Source organism: Eurosta solidaginis, chromosome 3 (assembly GCF_040869045.1).
Source record: "Eurosta solidaginis isolate ZX-2024a chromosome 3, ASM4086904v1, whole genome shotgun sequence".
Taxonomy (NCBI): Eukaryota; Metazoa; Arthropoda; class Insecta; order Diptera; family Tephritidae; genus Eurosta; species Eurosta solidaginis.
The window spans coordinates 257914641-257941217 of record NC_090321.1 but is presented as its reverse complement, the minus strand read 5'-3'; the positions used below and the strand labels follow the sequence as shown (position 1 = coordinate 257941217).

General features: G+C 38.8%; 2 protein-coding genes across 10 annotated transcripts in view; one reads left to right on the top strand and one right to left on the bottom strand.

Moving 5' to 3' along the window:
- Positions 1-26577, bottom strand: part of pk (prickle) — a 601495-nt gene that overhangs the window by 299907 nt on the left and 275011 nt on the right. The window lies entirely within an intron of this gene.
- LOC137243700 (uncharacterized) lies at positions 9391-12135 on the top strand. Its single transcript, XM_067771669.1, has 4 exons — positions 9391-9471; positions 9542-9697; positions 11725-11892; positions 11983-12135. Exons 1-4 carry the CDS (start codon positions 9391-9393, stop codon positions 12133-12135), a joined length of 558 nt encoding a protein of 185 aa, XP_067627770.1.

The following is a 26577-nucleotide window of genomic DNA, read 5'->3' as shown; positions in this document are numbered from 1 at the left end:
CTGTTGGTACGGAATGTGTGAACATTGGAACAAAATAAATTAAAGAAAATTTGTAAAAAACACTGAAAAACGTTTATATTTTATTATCCACGACATTTTGTACAAAAAAAAAGCAATAGAATATATTGCCGCAGTGTTATATTTTTTTGAGTGAAGTGCTTTCATAATTGTGTGTGTTTTTGTCGTTCTTTTGGCCAATTCCCTGCCGTGGCCACCAAGTTTTGTTAAAACGGATTCCTGCACGAATATAGTTCACATTTTCTGAATTTTAAGGATGGTAATTTCATTGCACTGGCCTAAAATACTTTATAAAGGTTTATTTATTCATTCCGCAAGGATTGTTTACGTTTTCGCTTTACCTTCCTCTACGCCGGCAGATTGCTTTGGCAAATAACTGGACCCAACGAACAGACACAAATTATACTGCCAATTATAATGGAATCAATAGCCGCGGCATTATTTATGGAGTTGGAAAGCAACGCATACGAAAATTCCCAGGCGACAATGGAAAGGCAAATATTGCGAGATTTGTGTAATCCATTTGAAATGAGTGACGAATTGTAAGAAATTGAACTTAAAAGTGGTAAAGTTTAATGACTTATTTTCTTATTTAGGTTCAAAAAGAATTTTCGACTTAACAAGGATGCTTACAAGTATATGTGAGATACTTTTGCTGGGCAAATACGTCCAAGGACTTCGACATCGACAGTTGTTTTTGACCTGGAAACATATAAAAAAAACAATCATCATCAAGCCTTCTACGTTTCTTAAAAAGTTTTACTTACATTTTTGTTAAAATTCTGTTATAAATTAACAAAAAATAAAAAGAAAATATTTTTCCGCAAACTAATTCGCAACTTAGAAAAACGGAACTACGATCGAAATGCAGAATACAAAAAATCGAACGATTCGAAGTTGGATCGAAAGAGATTGGAACACAGAATACCAAAATTGCCAAATCGAAAAAATTCCAATCCAATTCGAAATGCAGAATAGGGCTGATTATCTAAGTGAGGATAAGCGCTTTTTTTTTACCCGCAAACGTAGACGTTTATACGTGTAAAAAAACACGACTAATATCTCCAGTAAATATTTCCAATAAATTTTGTTAAGGAGAATAAGACTTTCTTCCAGGGAGATATCAAAATTGTTTTACTTGTGTTGCTTAAAGTATTATTCTGGAACCCTGATTCGCACAGTTCGCATGGATTTTCTATATACGAGTATAAAGATACTTCATATGGCCAAATACTCTTTTTTAGCTGTACCAAAGAGATGTGTTTATTTACAAAAGGGAATGTAGGTTTCCATTGGCATGTTTTTGTAAAAATAATTCAACATAAATCCCTATTCAAGCAAAACAACATGCCTTCGTTAAGGGTCCTTGGCATTCATGAGTGTACTTAATACGATTCGTAGCTTCTTTGTTTTCAGCCCCTTTTTAATTTGTAGTAAACCCAACTTTTACTGCAACCAGAAGAAATTACTTGAACAAGAATTTCAACGAATCTTAACTCCGGCATTAAGTATGAAAGTAGGAAGGCCTATTTCCATCACTTTTGCTTTCTAGCCTAAGATGTCCTTATTAATGGCTGAATAATTATACCAAAGGATTGATTGGAGTTCTAATTGGCTTTTTACTGAGATTCTATAAATGATTTCCATTTCCATTTGTATCTCACATTGAATTGAGCCATATATGCAATATACAGGTCCTAGTGCATCCATTTTAAGTCTGAGTGTGACATCTATGTAAATGCTTAACTCTCAAACAATCAGTTTTTATGAAAAAGTAAAATGTTCTAAGAAATTATTCATAGAAAAACAATTTAGAAAATTGCGAGCTTTATTTCATTAACGCAGATGAGGAACTTAACATTACCGAAAACAGCCAAGTCGAGTATAACAACTCCAATGGCGCTCAATCACCTGCTCGATTTTGACAGTTTCGAAACTAGTCCTTCCCGATATACCTGTTTTGCGAGTACTGGCGCTGATTGGGAACAGCTATGGAGATAAAGTATTCCTCCATCTTTCTCTCGAAGTTCAGTGAAGGTCTTGAACTTCCTATGCTTTTAAATACGGGTGAAGTTAATCGCGAGCTTCTCAGTAAAGCATGATACTGCAATTATATGTTCCTGTTCTCAGCTTCAAGTGAACTTCTTGTACTCATAGGAATATTATTTCGTGCCTCTGGATTTGACATTGTATACTTATCTGTCTTGCATTGGATTCGGCGTTTTCCGCTGGAATAGTTTACAACCCTTGGCGAGGGCAACTTTATTGGTAGGTATGCCTGTCGTAGGAGGTGACTAAAATAGCAGATTCAAGGTGCTGTGTAGCGCAACCCTTCAGGTTCCCAGCACAATATACAGCTTCTCTAAACCCAATTGTCTACCTCACCTATCCGCGGCGAATCCTGTTTCACCAACAGACGAGGCTCTGGCGACCCCAAGCTCTTCATGGAACTTGGTGGTGGGGAGGGAGGGATGGCCTGAAGGTTTAATGTGGCCATATAAATCGTTCCCGAGATGGTCGGGCTAGCACCTTAATGGTGCTGTGTTACCGGAGCTTACCGGGTATGTATCCGGCAAAGGACAATCATATCGATAACACTCCCTAAAGCCTTCAGGGAGCAACCTTATCGCTATAACAACAACAACAGGGCAACTTTATCCTACCAGGAGACCTTTCTGGCCAATACAATACCAACAACTTTAAGCGGCATATGTAACACTAAATAAAACTACATAAAAAAGACCGCAAAATAATGCTAGGCAAAAAGAAGAGCCTGAGGCCAAACCCACAGTGTGGCTGTACAAGGCGGTTACTGAACCGATCCTAAGGTACGAAGCACTGGTCTGCGTTACAAACTATGCGATCCTCTTTTCTATAAGAAAGTATTAGAAAGATTGGGAGCTCAGTTAAATATTCGACATTTGAGATTTTACGGACGTATTCAAAATGGCTTGCGGAGTGGGAGCAGAAGTCTTTGCAACACTTACGGACACAACGAGATCCGAGATTTCCGTTATCCAGAAGGCAAGTAAAACTTTACTAGACACAAACAGTAAAATAGTATAAGTAACACGGTAGGCATCTTGTAGAGCTCAGTAACGATAACATCAAGTCCGGTTGATCAGTGTTGGGAGTGGGTCATGGATCTGCACCGTAGGCTCAGCACCGCTCATCTACAAATGTATTAGCCAGCATATCTTATTTACTTCCTTAATTGGCGCTTAACCGTCTAAACGGTTGTGACCGTTCAACAAGGCGCGCCAGTCGCTCCTTCGCTCCGCCAACTACCGCCAATTGGTCACACCAAGGGAGTTTAAATCGTTTTCCACCTGGTCCTTCCAACGGAGTGGGGGCCGCCCTCTACATCTGCATCCATAGGCGGGTTCCGATAGAAACACTTTCTTGGCCGGAGCATCATCTTTCATTCGCATAACATGGCCTAGCTAGTGCAGCCGCTGCGCTTTATTTCCCTCGACTATGTGGCTGTCTGCGTATAGCTCGTACAGCTCATCAGCAGCCAGCGTATCTGGGCTAACAGTATGTGGAAGCGTTTGAAGTCCTGTAGAATTTACAAGAGCATATTGCTAATGTAGAAGAACTGGAGGAGTCGAATGAATTCCTAACAAGGACGCTTATGACTGCGTATAACAAAGCTTGCCCTCTAGGAAGATTCAGAGGAAAAGCAAAGCCGCCATGGTGGAGCAATGAGCTGAGTCTTCTAAGAAGACAGCCAAAATAAATGTTTAAGCTCGCAAAGACAGCGAAGCGTGTCGAGACGAGTACAGGGATCTACTGAGGATCTACAAGCGTAAAATTACCAGGGCGAAGAGAAGGTCATGGAAAAGTTTCTGTACGGACATAGAGTGCTCCAGCGAAACAGCACGGTTGAGAAAAGTCCTAGCAAATGGAAACATAAATAAATAAAAAAAAAATGTTAGGCGCGAAAACCTTCGAAGAGATCTAAGGCAGAGCTTCTCTTCCAATTTGCGTCGTGCTCCTCTTGACTTTCGCTACAAATTGGCCGGACGGGACCTACATGTTTTATGCCGACTCCGAACGGCATCTGCAAGGCAGATGAGTTTTCACTGAGAGCTTTTCATGGCAGAAATGCACTCGGAGCGCTTGCCAAACACTGCCGAGGGGCGACCCCGCTTAGAAACACTTTCTTCTAATTGAAAAACCTTATTTCTAAAATTTTGATGTTGCTTTGCCCGGGGTGTGAATCCAGGGCATACGGTGTGGTAGGCGGAGCACGCTACCATCACACCACGGTGGCCGCCAAAGGGAAACATAGCCCAGGGACTAATAAAGAAAGAGAACGGGGAATGGTCACGTAAGAGTGAGGAATCCCTTGAGGTGCTTCTCGATACACATTTCCCATCGGGAGACGGTTTAGCAGAGCCAGCAGACATCACTCACACTTCGATCACGGAGATAGTAGTGCCGGGCTTGGTGACCGATACCAAGATCGAGTGGGCAGTGAAGACGTTTTCTAAGTTTAAATCGCCGGGCCCAGATGGTATATTCCCGGCCATGCTACAAGTCTCAAGTAGGGCGGTCGTGGAATGGCTTAAAATAATATTCGATGGGTGCATAAGACTGCATCATGTACCGCACTCTTGGAGAACTGCTCGTGTAGCTTTTCTACCAAAGGCGGGAAAGATCGGTCACGTGTATCACAAAGACTATAGACCCTTTAGCTTAACATCATTTCTGCTCAAAACCTTCGAGAGGCTGACAGATGTGTACATAAAGTCCAATGTGGATGAAAATCTGCTCTCCACAACACAGCATGCGTACACCAAAGGCAAGTCGCATTGCATAGGGTGGTAATAAGCATAGAGAAATCCCTGGAATATAAGGAGTATGCTCTAGGAGTCTTCTTTGACATTGCCGGGGCTTTCAATAATGTTGCAAAATGGGCGATTATGGATGGTCTTAATTACATTAAAGTACATCCTGCCTTTATCAGATGGATGGGCTGTATGTTAAATTGCAGAAAGATTACATCACAATGGGGATTTTACGAGGCCACGAAATAAGTGGACAGGGGCACGCCGCAGGGAGAGGTACTATCACCTCTCCTGTGGACGCTGGTCATCAACCAACTGCTCAGGCAATTCGGTGAGGGACCCGTAAAACTTACGGCTTACGCAGATGACGTTGCAATTGTCATAAGTGGAAAGTGCCTTCCAACGATTAGTTCTTTGATGGATCGGGTGCTTCGGGATATTCATACCTGGGCATCTAATGTCGGGTTGAAAGTCAATGCGGAGAAGACGGATATCGTCTTGGTTACAAAGAGGTACGAGGTCCCAAACTGGACCAGGCCTAAGTTAGGAGGGGTGACCTTACTAGAGAAACCTTGCACAAAATATCTAGGAATCATCCTAGACAGTAAGCTGTCATGGAAGCTCAAAGTGGAGGAGAGGGTCAAGAAGGCCTCAACGGCACTCTATATATGTAAAAGAATGCTGGGGTGTACGTGGGTCCTATCGCCCTCTCTTTCTCATTGGGTTTTTACAGCGATTGTAAGCCCTATTCTATACTATGGAGTTCTTGTTTGGTGGAAAGTCACACAAAAAACAACATACCTCAAAAAATTAGAGGTGGTATGCAGACTATCGATGCTTGGCATTACGGGAGCCCTGAAAACAACCCGGACGGCTGCACTGTATGCCATTCTGCACATTCCACCTGTAGACCTGGTAGCAAAGAACAAAGCGTTAACAACCGCAACCAGGCTCGGTGCTTCGGGCAGCTTGAGCGCCGACCATATGGCCATAGTAGTATAGCGTCATCAATCACAAGACGAACAGACTACATGATTCCCTATCTGCGCTTCGAGGGAGATTTTAAGGCCACAATAGAGGTGGATGGTTGGCGCAAGGGTGCGCAAATGGCGTACGAGGCGATAAATGTGTACACCTATGGTTCCAAAGTAGTGGAAGGAGTAGGGTCTGCTGTATACTGCGCTGATCGGGAAATAAACAGATCCTATAGGCTGCCGGATTACTGTAGCGTTTTCCAAGCGGAAATATTAGCCGTAACCAAAGCAGTAGAAACCCTGGAAGAGAATAGCTTAAGCTACAACCGTGTTAACTTTTATATTGACAGTCAAGCAGCAATTAAGGCAATAATCTCGCATAGCACAGCATCTAAATGCATGTTAGAGTGTAAGCAGTCTCTGGAGAAAATCGGAACAGGGTGGGCTTAATCTGGAGCCTTACCAGTGAACCATACCTCACCAGCATAAGCGATGCAGGTCCATAAATTTGACGCTTTCTAACTTACAATTTAATAATCTCATTTACAGCTCACGCTTTCTCATTTATTAGTAGCTCTTCTCATTTCGGTATGACGGTTTCTGATTTACAATTGCGTATTCTTATTTTCAAGTCACATTTTCCCATTTACAACTTGTATAGAAGTTTCGAGGACCTAGCTCAATTGAAGTCTCCGGACAGGAAGCCACCTCTAATTACTGTCTAACGGTTCGATGAATCGACGATAGACGTCCTATTTCATTTGAAGTCAAGCTGCTGGAAGAAGCTGTTGAGCACGTTCTGTGATCATGTCCTGCTCACGCGAGGTCAAAGCTCCAGCTAGCAGGGTTGCCAAATTTTAAGGCAGAAATTAAGCTTCTACACCTTTTTGAGGTTTAGTTCAGAAAGTTGCAATCGAAGTTTGAGAAAGTTACAATTGAAGCTCAGAATTTTCAATTTAAGTTCAGAAATTTACAATGAAGTTCAGAATTTCAATTTGTAGTTCAGAAAATTGCAATTGAAGTCCAGATAGAAGAAGAAAAGAAAACTAGTAGCTTTCTGAATTTCAATTATACACTGAAAGAAATGGTGCTAGTAAAATAAACAAATCGGTTCTGTTGTTCTTGACTTAACGGAGATTCGGTGCAATTGATCGAATTATGGTTAATTCGACCGAGTTCTTTGTCAAGCGAACAAATTAGTTTAGTCATTTCAACAGAAGAGAAATTGTCGCTCTCAAGTTAACAAAATTTTGTAAAATTGACAGATTCCTAATCAACCTAACTGATTTTCTGTTAACACAACTGATCTTACAGGTCATTTCAACGGCGATTAACTGTCAATACATGAGCAAATTTCAAAGAAAATTTACGCTCACTGCGCTCTCTGCTTTGTACTTATGACGATGGTGCCACTTGTTAAAAAAAACACCAAAATAAGAAAACCATCAAATCGAAAAAACACACAGAATGGGAAAACAATAAAAAACTAGTTTTTCAGTTATCAATACAAAACGAAAAAACCCTTTTTTGAATTTACTGTACAAAAAATTATGAGATACCGGGACACCTATTTATCGGGTACAATTTTGCAACTTCTCGTCCAAGCGAAATGCAAAATTGCGCCCTCTTGTTGCAAAAGTTTTGCTTGGATGAACAGGATTTTTCCAAAGTTAGCAACATTTTGTTCAAGTTTTTACGAATTTTCACCCACGCGAACGAATTTAATAAGATAATAAAAAACATCCTCTTTTAATGTTGATGTTTCCGACAACATAAAAGTTTGAGTTGTTTTGGAGTCGTTTCAACTTAAAGTGTTACGAAAATTAAACTTGACGAATTACATGTAAAGTTACTTCAGTGGTGAATTACCTTCCTGCGATTTGATTCTTTACTTTTCTATAACTCACAAGTTCTTTTTTTTAAAATGTCAAACGTCAAACATTTATACTACATGTTTTGTTCGAAACAATCAAGTGTGGCAACTACATGCGAGAGAAGAAATTGAGAATGAGCTGAGATGCAACTGAAAGAATTGAGAATCAGTTTTGTGACTACTATTTTCATTTCTATATTCATATGTATGTATATGTAGCAAGCATGCGTATTTATGTATTCCCATATTTACGTAATTATATGGCGGCCGCCGTGGTGTGACTATAGCGTCCTCCGCCTACCACACCGAAGACCATGGGTTCACACCCTGGGAAAAGCAACATCAACATTTTAGAAACAAGCTTTTTCAATTAGTGTTCGGCAAGCACTCCGAGTGTATTTCTGCGATGAAATGCTCTCAGTGAAAACTCGTATGCCTTGAAAATGCCGTTCGGAGTCGGCATAAAACAAGTAGGTCGCGTCCCGTCCATTTTGTAAGAAAAATTAAAAAGGAGCACGACGCAAATTGGAAGAGAAGTTCGACCTAAAATCTCTTCGGAGGTTATCGCGCCTTACATTTGTTTATTTATATGGGAACATAGGTACTTTCATACAAACCTGTCGCAACCACGTTTTTTGTTCATTTGACTACTAAAACGGTCAATTATGAATCAACGATTTGTGCGTAGTTGATTCAACATCTTGTTGCGATGGATAAAAATTTACAGAAATTTCGGTTGAATTGACCTGTATTTCGGCTGATTTTTCCAGTCTTTTTCTTTCAGTGTAGCTTTCTGAACTTCAATTATAGCTTTCTGAACTTCAATCGCAACTTTCTGAGTTGAAAAGAATGTAGAAAACTTCTAGTATTTGCCAAATGGGCGGAGTTCTTTTTTAACATAAGTACCTGATTTTCCGTTTGACCGTCAAACAAATTCTGGTAACGCTATGAATACATTCAGTCTATGTGATGTCTTTATTGACCGACTAGTTCAATCTAGCCTAACGTAATACTGTTTTCACACAGAAACTTAATGATCTCATTTCACCTTCTAATGAAATCGTAAATTTTTTGCTTTCACACAGAAGTAGTTGCTCGATTAGTATGAAGGATGAAATGCGACTAAAATGACAATGCTATATGACAGACAATGACATTTACTTTGACAAATGACATTTTTAAGCACTGAACACACCAAAAACTAAGAAACTGAACGCGGCCAACAGAGTTGCATTGGGCTTTTGATTTCATTAGGCATTCGATTAGGCACTAATGAAATAATTATAGTTTCGAATTTTGTAGGGAAGCTTGAGCTCAATAAGCGCCTTAATGTAGAAAACTGCCTTTATTATTCAATAAGCCGTGTGTATGAAAATAGTATAAGAGCCTAGAGCACGTGCCGCATTTCAACGCTTTTGATTGCACATTTTGATTTCGCAAATCAATCATAATCCAAAAAGTAAAAAAAAAAACATCAAGCAATGCAATTATTAAATTAGAAATAGCTAATTTTGAATATGTATGTACATAATTAAACAAAAATTTGTTACTAACTATGAAGTGATTAAAAACTCATTATGCTAGTGGCAAATACGAGCCATTCAAATCAATTGCTAAGTCAGTTTATCATTTTTTAATTGGCAATTGAAGTGAATAAAACTTGCAGACGGAATTAGCGGTGCATAAAATAATTTGATGAAAAATTAACTCATTGCTGTATGTGCGTGCCACAATGACACACACAAGATTGCTAAGCTCTATGCAGATTTGGAGTTGCATAACATTAACGTTAATTCTATTTCGGGGCTATACTGTGAGCTTTGGATGTACTGAGTTTTGATAAGATTGTGTTGTTATCTTACTTTTTCTTGTCTCTTTTGTAGAATTGTGATTCATTTTGCAAATTTACAAACATAAGGTGTCACTCCTACGACGAAACGAAAATATTTTACAAGGCCTGTCACTTAATACCGGAACGTGGTGAAGATGGTTATGCCACGATTCATGCGGTTATGAGGGAAGAAGCAAGAGAAGCAAATGTAAGCTTGTATCTACTATTATTTATTTTATTCAATGCTGCATGAAAACCCAGAGTAGGTTTATAGCTTACACCGAAAGAAATGCAGGTTCAGTAAAATTGGTTGCATTAAGGTAAATACAACTAAGTTTTTTGTCTATAAAACAAATTTTTTCATTTATTTCAACAGCAGAAAAACTGTTGGTTTCAAGTTAAAAATATTTTGTAAAAATTACAAATTCTCAAACAATCTATGGTCCATTTGGGCCAAAATGGTTCTTTCCAACCACATTTGATCCACTGGTCCATTTTTTCAATTTTGGTTCTTTTTAGGCTGTACCCAACATTTAGGTACTCTTTTTTCACTGCAGAAAAAATTTTTAACACTAATGAAAAAATTGCTGTCATTAATATATAAATAAAATGGCACTTCACATAGCAGATAGTTTAGTAAAGTGTTGGATCTTGAAGCAAACCAATTTTCGTTAATTGTTGATGATAGATATTTCGATCGGTTATGAAACACTTTTTGTGATAGAATTTTTTCACTATTTGAGCTTAAAAAAAGTTGTTGCAAATGGATGTGCACTGTAGAATTATGCATGGTGCCCTATTATATATAAAAGAAATTTTACGGAGTTTGGAGATGGCACAATTTAAGCGTGCACTGGTAAACGGAAGAGTAAAGAATTAAATTTAAAAAAAAATTGGAACACCCAGCTATTGGAAACTATTATTTTGTTTAACTTTTATGACTGATTTTATGATAAAATTGATAAACCGAGCTCTGAAGAAATTTTGTTTAAAAACAAGATTTTTAAGATCGCGAGTTTGAATCGAGCTCAGGGCCTAACAATAATTATTTTATCATTATTATTGGTATGATACACTTTTTCTTAATTTAAAAAAAAAAAAAAATTTTCTATTCTAACTTAAAAATTTTCAATTAAGAAAAAATATATCATAACAATAATAATGCTAAAATAATTATTGTTAGGCCTTAAGCTCGATTCAAACCCGCGATCTTACAAATCAGTAGGCCGATATAACAACAAAAATTGTTAATAAGATTTTTATGTAAATATAAAATAATTAAAAAAAATTTTAAGTTAAACGGTTTTATTGAAAACAATACTTAAATGAAATTATAATAATACTAAAAGCTAGAAAATAATTAGGTAGGTCCTAGGTACTGGCCATCGCACTCCTTATCAATCTAGGGCGTTGATCACACAATTAAATAAAAGCGTTGGACACCTGAAATTTCTAAAAATGTGATTAGGGTTCAGTTGGTCTTATATATGACTATCAATAGACATTTGACGCATCCAACGCTTTTATTTAATTGTCTGATCAACGCCCTAGATTGATGAGGAGTGTGATGACAAGTACCTAGAAATATTTTCTAACTTTTAGTATTATGTTACTTCATGTAAGTATTGTTTTCAGTAAAACCGTTTAACTTAATAATTTTTTTTAATTATCTTATTTTTTGTTATTATAATTTAAACTCTATGTTTAGAATGGCTTTTTTATCACTTCTTTGGGATGAAATTCACACTAGAATTGTGTGCATTTACTCCTGAATTGGAAATATCTCTCCTAAGCATGACTATTACCACTCTAGCCATCTTCAATTAAGACCTGTAGTCTCGAAAAGTTATCTTGCTATCTAAAAATATGGTTATTGCCCAACTCCTCTAGCTAACCAAAGGAAAGGAAAGAAATTAATTTGTGCCTTCTTATAGACACTTTATAACCCTAGAAATGTGCGACCGAAGTTGGGCTCTTTATGACGATGGGCCGAACTTGAAAGAATTCTAACGAAAAGCTGAAGGTCGGCCATTCTCATTCCATTCAGTAGACAAGACTACGGTATTTTGTATTTAGGCGACTGTCGATAATGAACCTGCATGTAGTTTTTGAAAATATGCCTGGAACAGTTTTCTGATTATGTAGGCTTTTTATCGGTTTTCAAAGACGATAACTCAAAAACTGAAGTATATGATTAAATATTTTTTTAACTCTTACGTTAATTTGAATTTTTAGATATCCATTCGATTACTGAGGCGCGCAAATGGTTGGAAACCATTTTTATATAATGTGAATATTGATGGATGTAAATTTATGAGAAATCCCAAAGCCAACTCAGTGGTCTCATTTTTCTACAGCATATTGAAAGAGTTCAGCAATATAAATCACACTTGTCCATATAATGTGAGTAGAAAAAAGTTTATAATAATTTGGATACATAGAATATATATATATGTATATGTATGAATATGCAATAAAACTTTTTTATTCCAGCAAGACTTGATTGTGAACAAATTTCACCTTACCAAAGATTTAGTTAAACTACCCTTTCCCATTGGAGAATATGCTCTAGACACCGTTTGGCGTGTGAACGGACAATTATGGACTCGTGTTAATGCTTCGTGCAAAAGTTCAATTGATATGTAAAAAATGGCGAAAGAATTTGATTAAAAATATTTTCATATTGCGATATATAAAAGAAATATTATTCCCCAGCGGGTTAGGGGGCTTAGAATATACCCGCGGTAGGTATGCCTGTCGTAAGAGGCGACTAATATACCAAACTGATTCAAGGGGTTGTGTAGCGCAACCCTCTCAAAGGGTTTCCACCGCAATATATAGCTTCTTCAACGCAACTGTCAACCTCACCTACCCGTGGCGAATCCTGTTTCATTAACAACCTAGGCTCTGGCGACCCCGAACTCCTGATGGATCTAGGGGGTGCGAGGGTGATATGGCCTAGAAGGTTTCATGTGGTCATACCAAATCGTTTCCGAGATGGTCGGGCTAGTACCTTTATGGTGCTTGTTACCGGAACGTAGCGGATCTGCATCCGAAAAAGGACCATCAATATCGATAACACTCCCCAAGGCCTTCGGGTAGTGTCCTTATCGCTACAACAACAACAACAACATGCGGATATTATTGCAATCACCTCGGAGTGCAATACATACATTCCCATTCCTGGCCTAACATTTTTGGATTGCAGCCTTTATTTCTTTTTTGCAATAATTCATGACATTTTTTTAGTCATTATTCCTTTTTGTGAGTCCGAACTAATTAATTTTTTTGTTGTATTTCTCATGTGAAATAACAAAATTCAAAAGCATTCCGCAAGAGTACAAATTGAAAGCAAAAGGAATGCAAAAGATTGTGGAATGTATTCTTCCTAGTATTGCCGTCCAATGAATGCAATCCATGGAATAAAAAAAGGAATAATTACTCCAGAATTCAAAAGCGAATAATAACTAAAATTTGTTATTTCAGGAAAAGTACTGCAATCCTCTGCAGTTGCAATTACAGAATAATTATTTCAAATGGAATGCATTCCTTTACAACTCTGGAAAATACTTAAAAAAATCGTTTTTCCTTCGTATGTATATTAGGGTGGTCCTCGTAAATCATATAAACGATTTAATCCAGTGTCACCCCTTCAAACGGTAGTACCTTAGCCAAAATCATCACATGTAAATTTTGCTCCCGACTGGCAAAGGCTAAAGAGTGTCTTCTTCCTTGTTGGAGGTAGATCGCGCCAAGTCCTTTCTGTTTTTTAAAAGTACCACCCTAATATGCAGATATGTGTGCAGTTACATACAGAGAGAGCACTTTTGTTTCATGGTGCCTCTCATACTACGATCGGAGGAGCCCTGTCAAATCAGGGATTTTCGGCACCCTAACTAGTAAAGGTTCTGAGGGTGTGTTCGACATTTCGAGTAAGCAGTTTTTATACGAACTGTCAGTGGTAAAAATGGGAATTCTCCTTTATTACCCTTAAAACTGGGAAACATTGGTGATACAACAAATGAGGCATCCATCGTTCTTTTACATAAGAAGAGGACATGCCAAATCTTTCAATTAAGGGCAAATTCATCAAGACGTTTAGTAAAGCGGAGGGGTATGCGTGTGCATATCGACTGACTTACATGGCGCTAAGTGTCCATGCGTAGCGAATTTACGCACTTAGATCAATTTTGGAAGCTGATGCAATTGAATCGGTAATCCTGGACCATTTTAAGAATATTACGCGAACATTTCAGATGACTTCCGGAAAACTTCAGAATTATTTTAAGGATCATTTTGGAACTAATTCGGTGAAATTTGACATCATATATAGAGCAATTTTGGGATCACTTCTTAATTATTTTCGCAATAATTTCGAGAACATTGAACCATTATAGGAATTTCAACGTTAGGTTTCCCCCAAGAACGAGTTGGTCAGCCGTGGCATTGATCATTCTGCACTGACTAGTCCTAAATGGGCTCGTGTTAGTACGCTGAATTTCTCCGAACAGCTGAAAGTTGCAATATCCATCCGCCTTCCAAACTCAGCCGCTACTTCCAATCTGAGCTACTAGGTATTGTAGAGGGCCTGTAATCATGTGTGCGGCGGTGAGATATGCATATACTCGGACAGCCAAGCAGCACTCAAAGTGACAGGTTCATCATGCACGTTTTCCAAGGCCTTCGATAAATGTAAGAGGGCGCTAGGCCAAGCTGCAAAGTTTGCGCCCAACACAATCGTGTGCGCGGGACATTAACATTGATGGCAATGAAAAAGCAAATACTCTAAAAATCATCGTTAGACATCTCTAAGGCATCAGTAAAGAGTAACATTGTTATCAATCTTAAGAAAACCACAGTTCGCAATTTGTATGGACACCATTTAAATTACCAAGCAAACTTGGCCTGACATCAAACAGAAAAGGACCGACTTTTCATAAAGAGATGTTAAGGCGTAAGAGCTGTAGTGAGGACGATTGCAAGGAGCCAACCACCGAGCAGAAAAACTTAGCTACATTAGCAAATACAGTTTGGATAGTAACTCAGATAGTTTTTAGAAAAAATAAAAAGCAGGGTATCTTCAAAATGGAAGAATGGAAGAGATCCTAGACCTTAATTTCTTCGAAGGCATTTGGTGCCAAACTGTTGTTATTATTATTGTTAATTTGGAGCCCAGATAATTATTGACAGAATTCAGAGTTACCATATTATTTTAGTGTTCCTCCTATATGGATGCCTGTAATACAATTTAGTGCGTGGGCTCTTTGATATTTACGTTTTTGAGCATTGTGTGACAAGTCGTCATTATTTTTTCAAAAAGTAAACTTGGCACTGCTGAGTTATGAATGTTGTTAATGGCTTATTTGACTTATTTGGCTTTGTGGTTTTCTTTATTATTGCCTTTTCGCGTGTGTTATTTGTCAGACGTATTACTTTTGAGTTGACGTGTTTGTGTCAAACAATTCATATTTCGATGATTTGCACGAATTTATGTATATAAATGGGAATATAGAACTATTTGATTGATTTGATTTTGACTTACAATGGTTACAAATGTCAAAAAGTGTTTATTTAAAAGTTATTTTGTTTTAAATGCTCCGACGTAACGAATGCTATGCGACAATATTCACATACCCATCCCTTAGCGAATGAACAACACAAAATGTGCATCAAGTGATTTGCGCGACCATTGCACTCTCACTAACACAGTTCCATTTTCATTTTGCCGATGTCTGATTTACATACATATGTATGCATTGACTACTAACCGCCGTGCATACATACCGACACACATATGTATAGATATATATACACATATCCACCTACAACAACCACCGTGCATCCGCTGTGCATTATGGCAATCATGCACAAGGAACAGGTCTGAAATTTCATTCACGCAATGGGGACACCTCCTCGTAGCTGAGCAATATATCTCCCAGCTGCTGTGATGACTAGCAAGGCATTATTTTGGGTCAGAGATTGGTTGTTTAACACGTCTGCTCTGTCAGACAGGTCTTCCTTGCTTACCATAGGGAAACTCTACTTTTGTCCACATTTCTTCTGAGTAAGAAGGTATTTGCCTCCCCTACTACTCAGAAGGCAGGTAATGCACGTGCATTTTGCTCGGATGTGGAAGGCACACGCCGCAATGCATGTGTGAGCGGGCTGTTTACCAAACTGATTCGGACAACCAGTTTCCCCTGTTGTTTCGAAGAGACGAAAGCGCAAGCGTTCCGCACAGGAAGAGGGACTGTTTAGCAAGCCGCCATTGGCAAAAGACCGGTCCTCCTATTGCGAATCCTGTTCCATTAACAGCCGAGGTTCTGGCGACGCCGAACTCCTGATGGATCTAGGGGGTGGGAGGGCGTGATGGCCTAGAAGGTTTCACGTGGTCATATCAAATCGTTCCCGAGGTCGTCGGGCTTGGTACCGGAACGTACCGGATCTGCATCTACCGCTACTACTTCCTTCGTCGTTACTCTTTAGATAGAGCTTACGCTGTTAGCATCCTCGCCGTTACCAATTCCGTCATCATCACTTTCTGGTGAGAGTTTATGCCGTTAGCGCCCTCTCCGATCGCCACCCGTACTAATTCCACCGTAGTCACTTTCTGGTGAAGGGGCCTTCACAACGTTAATATAGGAGCGTGACCATTACCAATGCATACTGCCATTATCACCATCTAGTGAAAGCCGCCGTTTTCTAGTACTAGGTCACTCCTCGTAGAGAACAGTAACCGTTCTTGGATCGTTACATACTCGGTAAAATTACCTACGACAAGCCACCCTCCTTCTCTTTCCCTCTTTCCCTTTCCCTTTCTCGCTCTCGCTTCTGGACTTAAGGTTGTGGGGATTCTGGTTAGAGAGCCGTGTTCTGTGAGTAAAAAAATCAATACATTAATTTGCTGTTTACTTATCTGTTGGGGAAAGTGAGACATACACCCGACTCTGAATTGACTCAGCATACCAAACCTTTCAAATACTTCATAACACTAGCCTAGAAGTTTCGACATGGCTCTCAAACTCTTAGAGCGCAGTACTGTTGCTACAACAACATATAAAGGGAATCAAAGGGGATATGCGTTCTTTATAGTTTTCCAATTTTTGTATATAATTCTTCCAAAAACGGTTCCATGCAACATCTTGGAGACAGCTCCCGTATATGCAACACTCATCCACAGAAGCACACACACCAAAGTTTGCCTCAAGTTAAGTTATGTACATTATTTCGGACATAAATATCCATTTAAATATCCATTTCCATCTGATCATAGAGTACAATATTTTATTACTGATTTAACCATTTCGGGTGTGTAGCAACGAATTAAATGCAACAAGTGCAAAACTAATTAATCGAAATAGCAATAGCATGTTTGTCATGTTATGCACCTACATAACGTACATAACGTAACGTAAGTATGTAAGTGTGCTTGTAGGTGTGCGCCTGTGCATTTATGAGCTTTTGCTATTCAGTGATTGCAATCAACGGCATTTAGTTTGTCGTTAGGCGTTAGGCATTTAACTGGTGGCAGCTAATTTTGTTTTTTCGCAACAAATGCATTTTTGAGGTGACCAGGGGTAGTAAAATTCATGTATCAATATAGCCATGTTAGTAAGTACAAAAATTGTGTTGTTGTTTCCCACATTAGCGGTTTACCAAAAATCAACTTTTTCATATCAATTTTATGACATGTACATATGTAATTAAAACAGTCTACGCTAATGACGGTGTATAACATAATACGTTCATTTTAGATGCAGTATACAACTTGAAGACAGTCTTCACATACATATATACGAACTTGACATGGCAGCAAAAATTGGTTGCACTCTGAAGTGTTGGAGAATATTTGCAAGCGATTACTGACAGTAAATTAAAAAGGCATGAGTACCACGTACTCGAGAGGTTCGACGTGTAAACATACAGGTGGGTAACAACCGATTTCAATAAGTAATTGTTTCATGATCGGCATGTTATCGCCGAACAATCGGATTCTTATTCGTTTCTTATCGGCTTTTTATTGACGGGTTCAGGCATGCTTAACCAACGAACCGATATCACTTCGTTACGATAATTAACGTTAATGAACGAAACAAAGTCATTTCCTTTCGTTTATTAACGTTAAGAACGTCAAATTAACGAAATGATTTTGTTTCGTTTTCTGCCATATCAAAACGAAATCAAATCGTTTATGTTGATTATTAATTTCAAACTATGCTGGCAAAGCTAATTGATGGCGGAGTCATTAAAGGTGAAAGCATTAGGCAAGCTGATTGCAACTTTGGTCATGAATATTGACAGTACGAACATTTCTCAGAGTATTTTTGACATTACCACCAACGAATTACACAAACAAATTACATGAAGTTTGAGTGTATGTCCGCTCGCTGTTACCATCTTACGGCTTCACCATGGCTATAGCATTGCCAGCACAATTCAAACATAAAGTATCACGTTTTTGTTAACGTTTTTAACGCTAACGAAAGCTTTTCGTTTCGGTTAAAAACGAGATACAATATATCTTGATAATTTCTTTATCGATAATATTTCGAAGTGTTTCAACGGAATCGGTGGAAATTTTTTGATAAACGATTAGCTTAACGTTAAGGTGCATCCCTGGACGGGTTACAGATGTGTCATCAAATTTATATTGAACTTTTATTGATTTCTGTTTCATAGCAAAAGGATTACTTATCATTATCAATAAAAAATCGGTAACTTTTCGAGAATAAATCGATAAATTTTCATTAACAAATAGATGGCATTTCGATAACACCTCTCTATAAAACTGGCAACAGTCCGATAACAAATAGATAACTACTCGGTTGCAAATGGGTCGCATTTTGATAGAATTTCGAAAAATATTTATAATAAAAGCGATAAAAAATAGATATTTTTTGATAAAAATCTTTTCTTTTCTTTTCTTTCATTTCCTTTTCTTTCCTTTCTTTTCCTTTCCTTTCCATTCCTTCCCTTTCCTTCCCTTTCCTTTTCTTTTCTTTCCTTTTCTTTTCTTTTCCTTTCTTTCATTTCCTTTCCTTCCCCTTTTTCCTTTCCTTTATTCGGGGGGTGCTAGATGTTGATGGTACTTTACCGGATATAGATCCCGTACGTTCTGGCAAGAACTACCATTTAGGTAACAGCCCGATCATCTTGAGAATGATTCATTATGACCACATTGAACCTTATAGCTCATCACGTGTCCCACCTCCTACTTCCATGAAGAACTTGGGGTCGTTGGTAAGGTTGACAATTGGGTTGGAGAAACTACAAATTGCGCAACCCCTTGAAAGGGTTGCGTTACACAACCCGTTAAATCATTTGGGTATTTGAGTTGCCTCTTACGACAGGTTTACTTATTCTAAGCCCCTTAATCTGATGAGAGGAGGTCTCATAATTCGAAAGCCGATATGAATACCTGCTAAGCCGTAGATCATAGGTTGAATTTGTCGATCCGTAAGGACCTCCCGTGGGCTGACTTTGTCTGTAGTGTTACCAGAAGTCTATGTGAACCGAAACACCCTATCAAAAAGCAGAAATTATGCTATAAAATAACTACGTGCTCTTGGCGAGTTCTAGAACCTACCCTACTTGCACGTAGGTTCCGTCGCCAATTCGTATTTAAAACTTAAAAGAAGCTCGACGAAGCTCTGCTTAAATCTACTCTGAAGTCAGTCGCTCTAAATATTTATTTATTTTATTCTGCCCTCATTCTGAAGCTCACAAGCGCGGCATATTTATTTAGGGTAGATTTAACTTACTATAGTGTCCCGTATAGTACCCAGTTATAGTTCGCAGGTCCTCTCTGGTCTGAGCATTCAATTCAGTGTTGTCTGCACTGATTCCTTTTCCAGTTACTAGTGGTTTCCCTAGTGTGTGTCTTAGTGAGTCTACAGAAGTGCTCTGAACAATTGATGCTGCTTTAGTACCCTACATGGCTAGGTAATCTGCCTGGTTATTACCTTCATGTCCTTGGTGCCCGGGAAGCCATCTTAATAAAATCTTATCTTTGGTGCCCAGTTCATTTATAACTCCAATGCAATCATCAACTAGCTAAAAGTAGTTGTGTAAGACTGTAGGACACGCAAGGCTCCTGGCTTTCTGACATAATAAGGATACTACTCGAGAGTAAGCCTATCCCTGGACGTTCTCGAACGAAAACTTCTATTTCATGGAATTTTGCCTGAAAAATAGTGGGCAGCATCGTATTTGTATTAGTATCGATTTCTTGAAGTTCGGCTCATAGATATCCGTGAACCAGATCCCTGATTGAGGGCCAGTACATGCATTTTCCGTTTCCGAAAGTGTTTTTTCGGCAATAGGTTTCTCAAAATTTCGTGAGATTCTTAGTTTAGGGACCATAGCGTGATAATATGATGATTACATGTTCGCAAATTCTCCTAGGCTCGAGTTGAACTCTACTTTCAATCTAAATGAGATTTAGTAGAACAGTTATTTATATGACTGGTGAATACTTTTAGGACACTGATATGTAAAATTGAAAGTTACATTTTCTCGAATAGAGCTTCACCTCTGTAGCAAGCTGTTACGACATTGTTATGGAATTTACTACTCAAACCCGCTGTGCCCATCACACATTACATGCCACATCAATGCCACCAGAGTCTTACATTTTCAAAAGTCAATTATGATTTTTATTACCGTCAATCAAAAATAGAACATTTGTAACCAATCAACTTGCAACGCGAATGGGACGAATTTTTAAATCTTCGGTGAAAAATTCCGCAACATATACAGTTTTAGTATTTCTTTCGAACAAAGTGTTTTCTATTAGACTGCATGAGGGAAAATCACAAGTGACAGTTGAAATTGGATGTGAAAAAAAAATGCAACAAAAGTTTTGGTGAACCGTGACACTGCCGAGAGTGTAAAACGTGTTTACGAGCATCTTAAGTGGCAGACGTGTTGAAAAATAACAATTTTAGCTAAAAAACTGTAAAAATATAAAAATGCAAGAAAATGATGACAGTTAACAAGCAATGACAACAAAAAAGTAGCAAATGCAGGAACCTCAAATGCATTTAAAATACAAATAAAAAAAAAACACTTAAGAATAAAAATAATAACTGAAATAGTTGTTGCGAAGTGTGGGGATTTGTGATTGCAACGGTTTTTCTGGTTCAGGTGCAACAAAGTTTGTGCTCGAAATTGAATTGTTTTCACACTCAACTGACTATGAGAGTACGATTGGTGCATGCTGAGCTGTTATGAAAATTTTATTGTAAAATACACGAACCTGCTAGACACACTTGAAGTTTTGGTTGAATAACAGAACTAAGCCCTACAGACGGCGTTTGAGACAACTTGGAACGGCAGAAATTTTATTTTACATAAAGAGTGGAACGTGCTTCTATTTGGAAATGATTACCCCCCTAGATCGTATTGAGCAACGTACGGCTTTTACCTTGCTGTCATATCTTTTCACTGCCGCGCTAGGAACAAAATCATTCTTCTTCGGCTGGAGGGATAGTTACTTACTTAATTGGCGCTTAACGGTTTAAGCGGTTATGGGCGTTCAACAGGATGTGTCAATCACTTCTACGCTCAGCGAACTGGCGCCAGTTGTTCACACCAAGGGAATTTAAGTTTTCCACCTGCTTCTTTCAGAGAAGTGGGGGCCGCCCGCTTCCTCTGTTTCTATAGGCGGGTTCCGATAAAAAACTTTATTAGCCGGAGCGTTATCTTTCATTCGCATAATAAGGCCTAGGCAGCGTAGCAGCTGCGTTTTAATTCGCTGGACTATGTTAATGTCTGTATAAAGATCGCACAGCTCATCATTAAATGTTCTTCGGTACTCGCCGTCGCCAACGCGTAGAGGTTCGTAAATTTCTCTCGAACACTTCCAGAGCCGCTTCATGTGATGTTGTCATGGTCCATGCTTCTAAACAATATAGCATGAAGGGTACGATAAGTGACTTGTAAAGCGTGATTTTCGTTTTTCGAGAGGACTTAAATTTTCAATTGCCTAAATAGTCCACAAAGTATTTGATTTGAATATATCACATTTAAACACGCCCTAGAATGTCGTCAGAGGCATCAAAAACACATTTTTAACTCTGCACCAGTAGGTAAACGAAAAAAATAAAAAATATTTTCTCTATCAGGAGACATTTGCCAACAAAGAGTTTGGATTTGATGGAAACATAGTACCATAAAGAATTTTTAAACTTTTAAAATTTCGAACCTGTTGAGGGAATTGAATTCATTAAAGCTGATAATATGTGAATCAATAGGTTAAAAAATTACAAAGGGATAATTTAGTGCTTAGAATAGGCAAGCCAGATAGCTCAAACTCACGGTGTTACGAATTTAACTTGCGTTATAAGCAACCCAACGAAAAGCTCCAACAATCGTTGGTAGTAAATTAGCTTGTGATTGGGTGAACAATTAAAAGGTCTTACCTTGGTAAGATACAAACTCTATCTAAACCCTTTTCCATGTTATGAATAATGACATCTGGTTAAACGACAACTCCATGGCAAGTTGCAATACCATTCTAATTTAAGTCTCCGACTTGGAACTCTAATCCAAGTCAAGCTCTGAGGTAGGAACATATTGTGGCGAATATTAGCATCACTATGCTGTTAGTAAATAATTACAGCAACAAATACAGCAAGCAACCACTCTTATGTATGTACATGTGCACATTAAGGCAAGCAACACTTGCGTGCATAGAAGGCGACGAAGAATACCTCACATACACATATGTAGCCTTAGCTCAGAGAAGAAGTAGTTACTCATACATACACATGCATATGGCTAGAAGAAAAGCATAAACTACCAATATATATACATATATATAGCTGGGTAACCAAGCATGAGGTGCAGCTATTCTAGATCACATGATCGTGAAACGACTGGACCTTAGGAGAATGGGTGAACGAGAGAACCGAGAGTATAAAAGCAGCGTAAGCTGAGGAATCTGTACTCCGTTTGATTAAAACACGCTTTTGTGAAGTACGTGATATTGAAGTATAATTGTACTACTCTCTAAGTAGTCTAAATAAAGACCATTTAGCAATACTGAATATTGGAGTTATTTATTCTACAGTTCAGCGATTCGCACGTTAACAGAAGGTGCGTAATTATCAGAAATTTACCACAATTCGTTACGATATAAATTGCACATATTATACAGTCATCTGCGTGCTTAACAGAAGATCGGTTTGCGACTGCCCTTTAGTTAGCTCTGTGAGCAAGCTCATCAAACATAGCAGGTGTTCTCTATGTCAACATGAATCGCTGCTCAGTCCACATGGATTTGAAAACAAAAGCTAAATTTTAATATTTCTTGCAGTAGTCAATGAACATTACAAAGAGATATACCCATTTCAGATTTTTTTGCGTGCAATCCCAGTTTAGTACCTATACAAGTTTCATCCGTTCGTCTATGACCGACTATACCGCTACACTTCGCATTCTCTCGATCTTTACATTCTAATCTTATCTTGAATTTTTCTAAGATTGTCATACAACATTCCTTAGAAAAGTGCACAAAAAAGGAGTCACGACAGCAGCGTTTAGTGAAAGTTTTTGCATTTTTATGGTTATAGGAAAAAATTGTTTGTTGTTTTTTTTTTGATTTCTCAAGAATTTTTGAATCGCAAATGGTGAATTGGATATTGCAGGAGCCGCATACTGGGACGAGTAGAGGATACGAAAGAAGTGAAGACACTTGGACTGTGTACACGTTAATAAAAATAGCAATAAAAGCAGCAACAATAATCAAAGCAACATCACGTGCAACAATGGCAGAAAATTCTATTTGCAAGAACTACAATAACAACACGTATTTAGTAAGAACACTACCTGAAAGGAGCCAAGAACTATGTTCTTGTTGAATGCCTTTGACAGTCGCCCGTCGTACTTGACAAGTATGTTGACAACTCTTATGTGCCGACAGATCGGTGGTTAAGGGTATGTCAGTGTGTGATTGCAAATATGTTTGGATGGTCTTGCACGCACAATTTCTGCTGTAAATCGTTAAAAAATGTCGCATCAAAGGCGCTCAAACTGCTAGTCAATACTTTGTTGTTTTTGCAGAAGAGCCACAGCAAATATTCCTACATACGTTACAAAAAGAGGGCAGTTTATGGAAGTTCGCATAGTGGGTGGGATTTACTATATGTATTTCGAAAAGTAAACGTGAATAACTTGGACTTAAAGGTCTGTTTTCGTGCATTCCTTATACCGTCATCAACCCAAGACGTGATACGGTAACCCAAGCGAGTTAAAGCATCGAACTTGGCAGAAAAATAGTAGTCTTCAGAGTCGATACTACATATTGAGCTTAAGGTACATCTGTTGGTTAGAAAGCGCGAGTTGTCCTAAAAAAAACGGCTAGCTATAAAAAGTTATTTATTTATAAAAAGTTGGGTTAGGTTGAGATGGCGTGCCACAGGTGAGTGCCAATAGCGGCACACTCGTACAATCAGATGACTAAGAAAGTAGTTCTTTACCAAGCCGTTGCTTTCTCTGATGAAAATAAGTAAAATCAACAAATCTACCTTCTCAACTTCTGCCAGTCTGTCGAGAAACTGTGCGCCCAGAAATCTGAGTCGTCTTGTCTGAAGTCCAGTATATTGGCAGAGCTTCTGCAGAGAACGGTTATTGGTATGCCCCACCGTCAGACCATCGGTGCAATAGTGCAATGACCTGTTACTGCATCCTTAGGTACTCTCGCTGCAAATTTGTTAAGCTTGGGCAGGAAGCTGGTACCATGGTCATTATGACCTTGATATTTCGAAATCATCCCGTTTGAACCGCAGCAAGTCCGTTGGTCAAATCTTATATTCCTCGATTTTTCAGGAAAGAACTCAACCGTACTTTTCCTCGCCTCCTCAACTACAAATTCATTTGTTCAGTATTGCATTGCTCGAGGACCAGGCAATGCTATACCTCCGCACGATATCTCATTTTAGCAACTTGGAATATAACGCCTTTAGTGCGGTTTTGCTGTCGACAAAGATAGTTGTATTGATGACTGAGAACGTGCTGTCTTTGAACAGTCTAGTTGCTCTTTATATAGCGTAGATCTACGCTTAGAGGACACTGTAAGAGTCAGAAAGTCGATTAGATGGATTACCTGTGGATGTCTTGAGTACAGTCTAGCTCCAGTTTCCTTTTCTACTCTTAAACCGTCACCTACCCCTATTACAGTCTAAGCCATCCTGTCATTTCTGTCTCGAAGGATATCATATGTTCTGCACATGGAAGTCTGCAACGACCGTGATTCGGTCCTTGTGGAATGTTTGGTCAGTTATGATCCCGTTTAGTTGTCCCCATGCCTCGTCATCTTATATCGTCTTTTATTTAGTTGATTTATACATGTTGTGTGAATACTTGTAGATATACCAAGTAAAAACTACATTTACCTCTTCCTGAAGTGTGATGTTCACTACGCCTTAGAAAACCAGACGTGCTATCTCAGCTCTCTGTTGACTGCTCTTTTTGTCTAGCGGCTTCCACCAGACAGGAGCTCAATACATTAGTATCGGTGGAATTACTTTGTTGTACATACCATAGATGATATGCTAAGACAGTTCCCAGTTCCTCTAGAAAGCCCGATTGGATAGCAGGTTGAATCTAAGTTCTACCAGATCTACAAACAATCCAATGATGACCTCATTGCGCGTTGAAGTCAACGCTTTACATGACATGAAATTAAAAATAAATAGGAAAACTAAAATGTTGTAGCATCATAAGGAAAACAAACATGGGTGCAAGTGCTGTCCTCAGTGCTGCCATAAAAGTCGCGTAAAATATATCAGATGAGTGAGATTTATAGAGAACAACAAACCTCAAGTATAATTATATATAGCAAGGGTGCATAAAGCATGATTTGTTACTATGAGTTATTCTGTTGAAATCGACTTATTTGTTGTTGGGAGCCAAAGTGTTCTTGTTGTGAGCCATAGAGAGCAAATAGATCAATTTTTGGGTAGCCTTGATCAATTATTCAAGCTTCGAGCAAAAAATATTACTTTCTTCTCATTTAACTACTTGAAATCAACTCGACTTTGCAAACGTTTCCTAGATGAAGGTCCCAATAGAGCTCCAAGCATTTAATTGTACCACCGTGGTGTGATGGTAGCGTGCTCCGCCTATCACACCGTATGCCCTGGGTTCAACTCCCGGGCAAAGCAACATCAAAATTTTAGAAATAATGTTTTTCAATTATAAGAAAATTTTTCTAAGCGGGGTCGCCCCTCGGCAGTGTTTGGCAAGCGCTGCGGGTGTATTTCTGCCATGAAAAGCTCTCAGTGAAAACTCATCTGCCTTGCAGATGCCGTTCGGAGTCGGCATAAAACATGTAGGTCCCGTCCGGCCAATTTGTAGGGAAAATCAAGAGGAGCACGACGCAAATTGGAAGAGAAGCTCGGCCTTAGATCTCTTCGGAGGTTATTGCGCCTTACATTTATTTTTTTTTTTATTTTTATTTTATTTAATTGTACGACGATCCTATTATTTCCATTGTTGCAACTGGATATTTATCCGGCGCTCGCTCCCACCCGACTACTAGCCCGACTGCCACATTTCTTTCTTAGCCCTAGCGATTTCGGTTGTGTAGATTTTAGTCCCATTGTCGCATGCCTCATCCCCCTGTGGGTTAGGGGTTAGAATATGCCCACGGTAGGTATACCGGTCGAAAAAGGCGACCATAATACCATGAGTAAGGTGTTTTACTCGAAAGGTAGCAGGGTGGTACCCACCCTGTGGGACCCTAGGCAAGGTCTTTATAAATACTGCTACCGCGGGAGCAGGAGAAGCCAGTGTGATCTGATGCACTGCATCGAACGATGCTTTGTATTCAGGTCTCACCTCCTGTCCTGGGATGGCCCCCTTGTGGGAGCATCGCGGTGGTTGTGGTTTCAAATAAGAGTTCACTTTATGACATGCTCTGGGTAGACTTGTTTTCCTTTGGGGCGTGCAAAACCAAGGGAATTCGGTCTCTTGCTTGTCACAGTATACCCAAATTCATTAAGAAGCTGACCCTGAGGGGCAGATGAAAGGTTGGCCACATCCCATAATTGTGGCAACCGGAGATACCGGTAATACATGCTGATA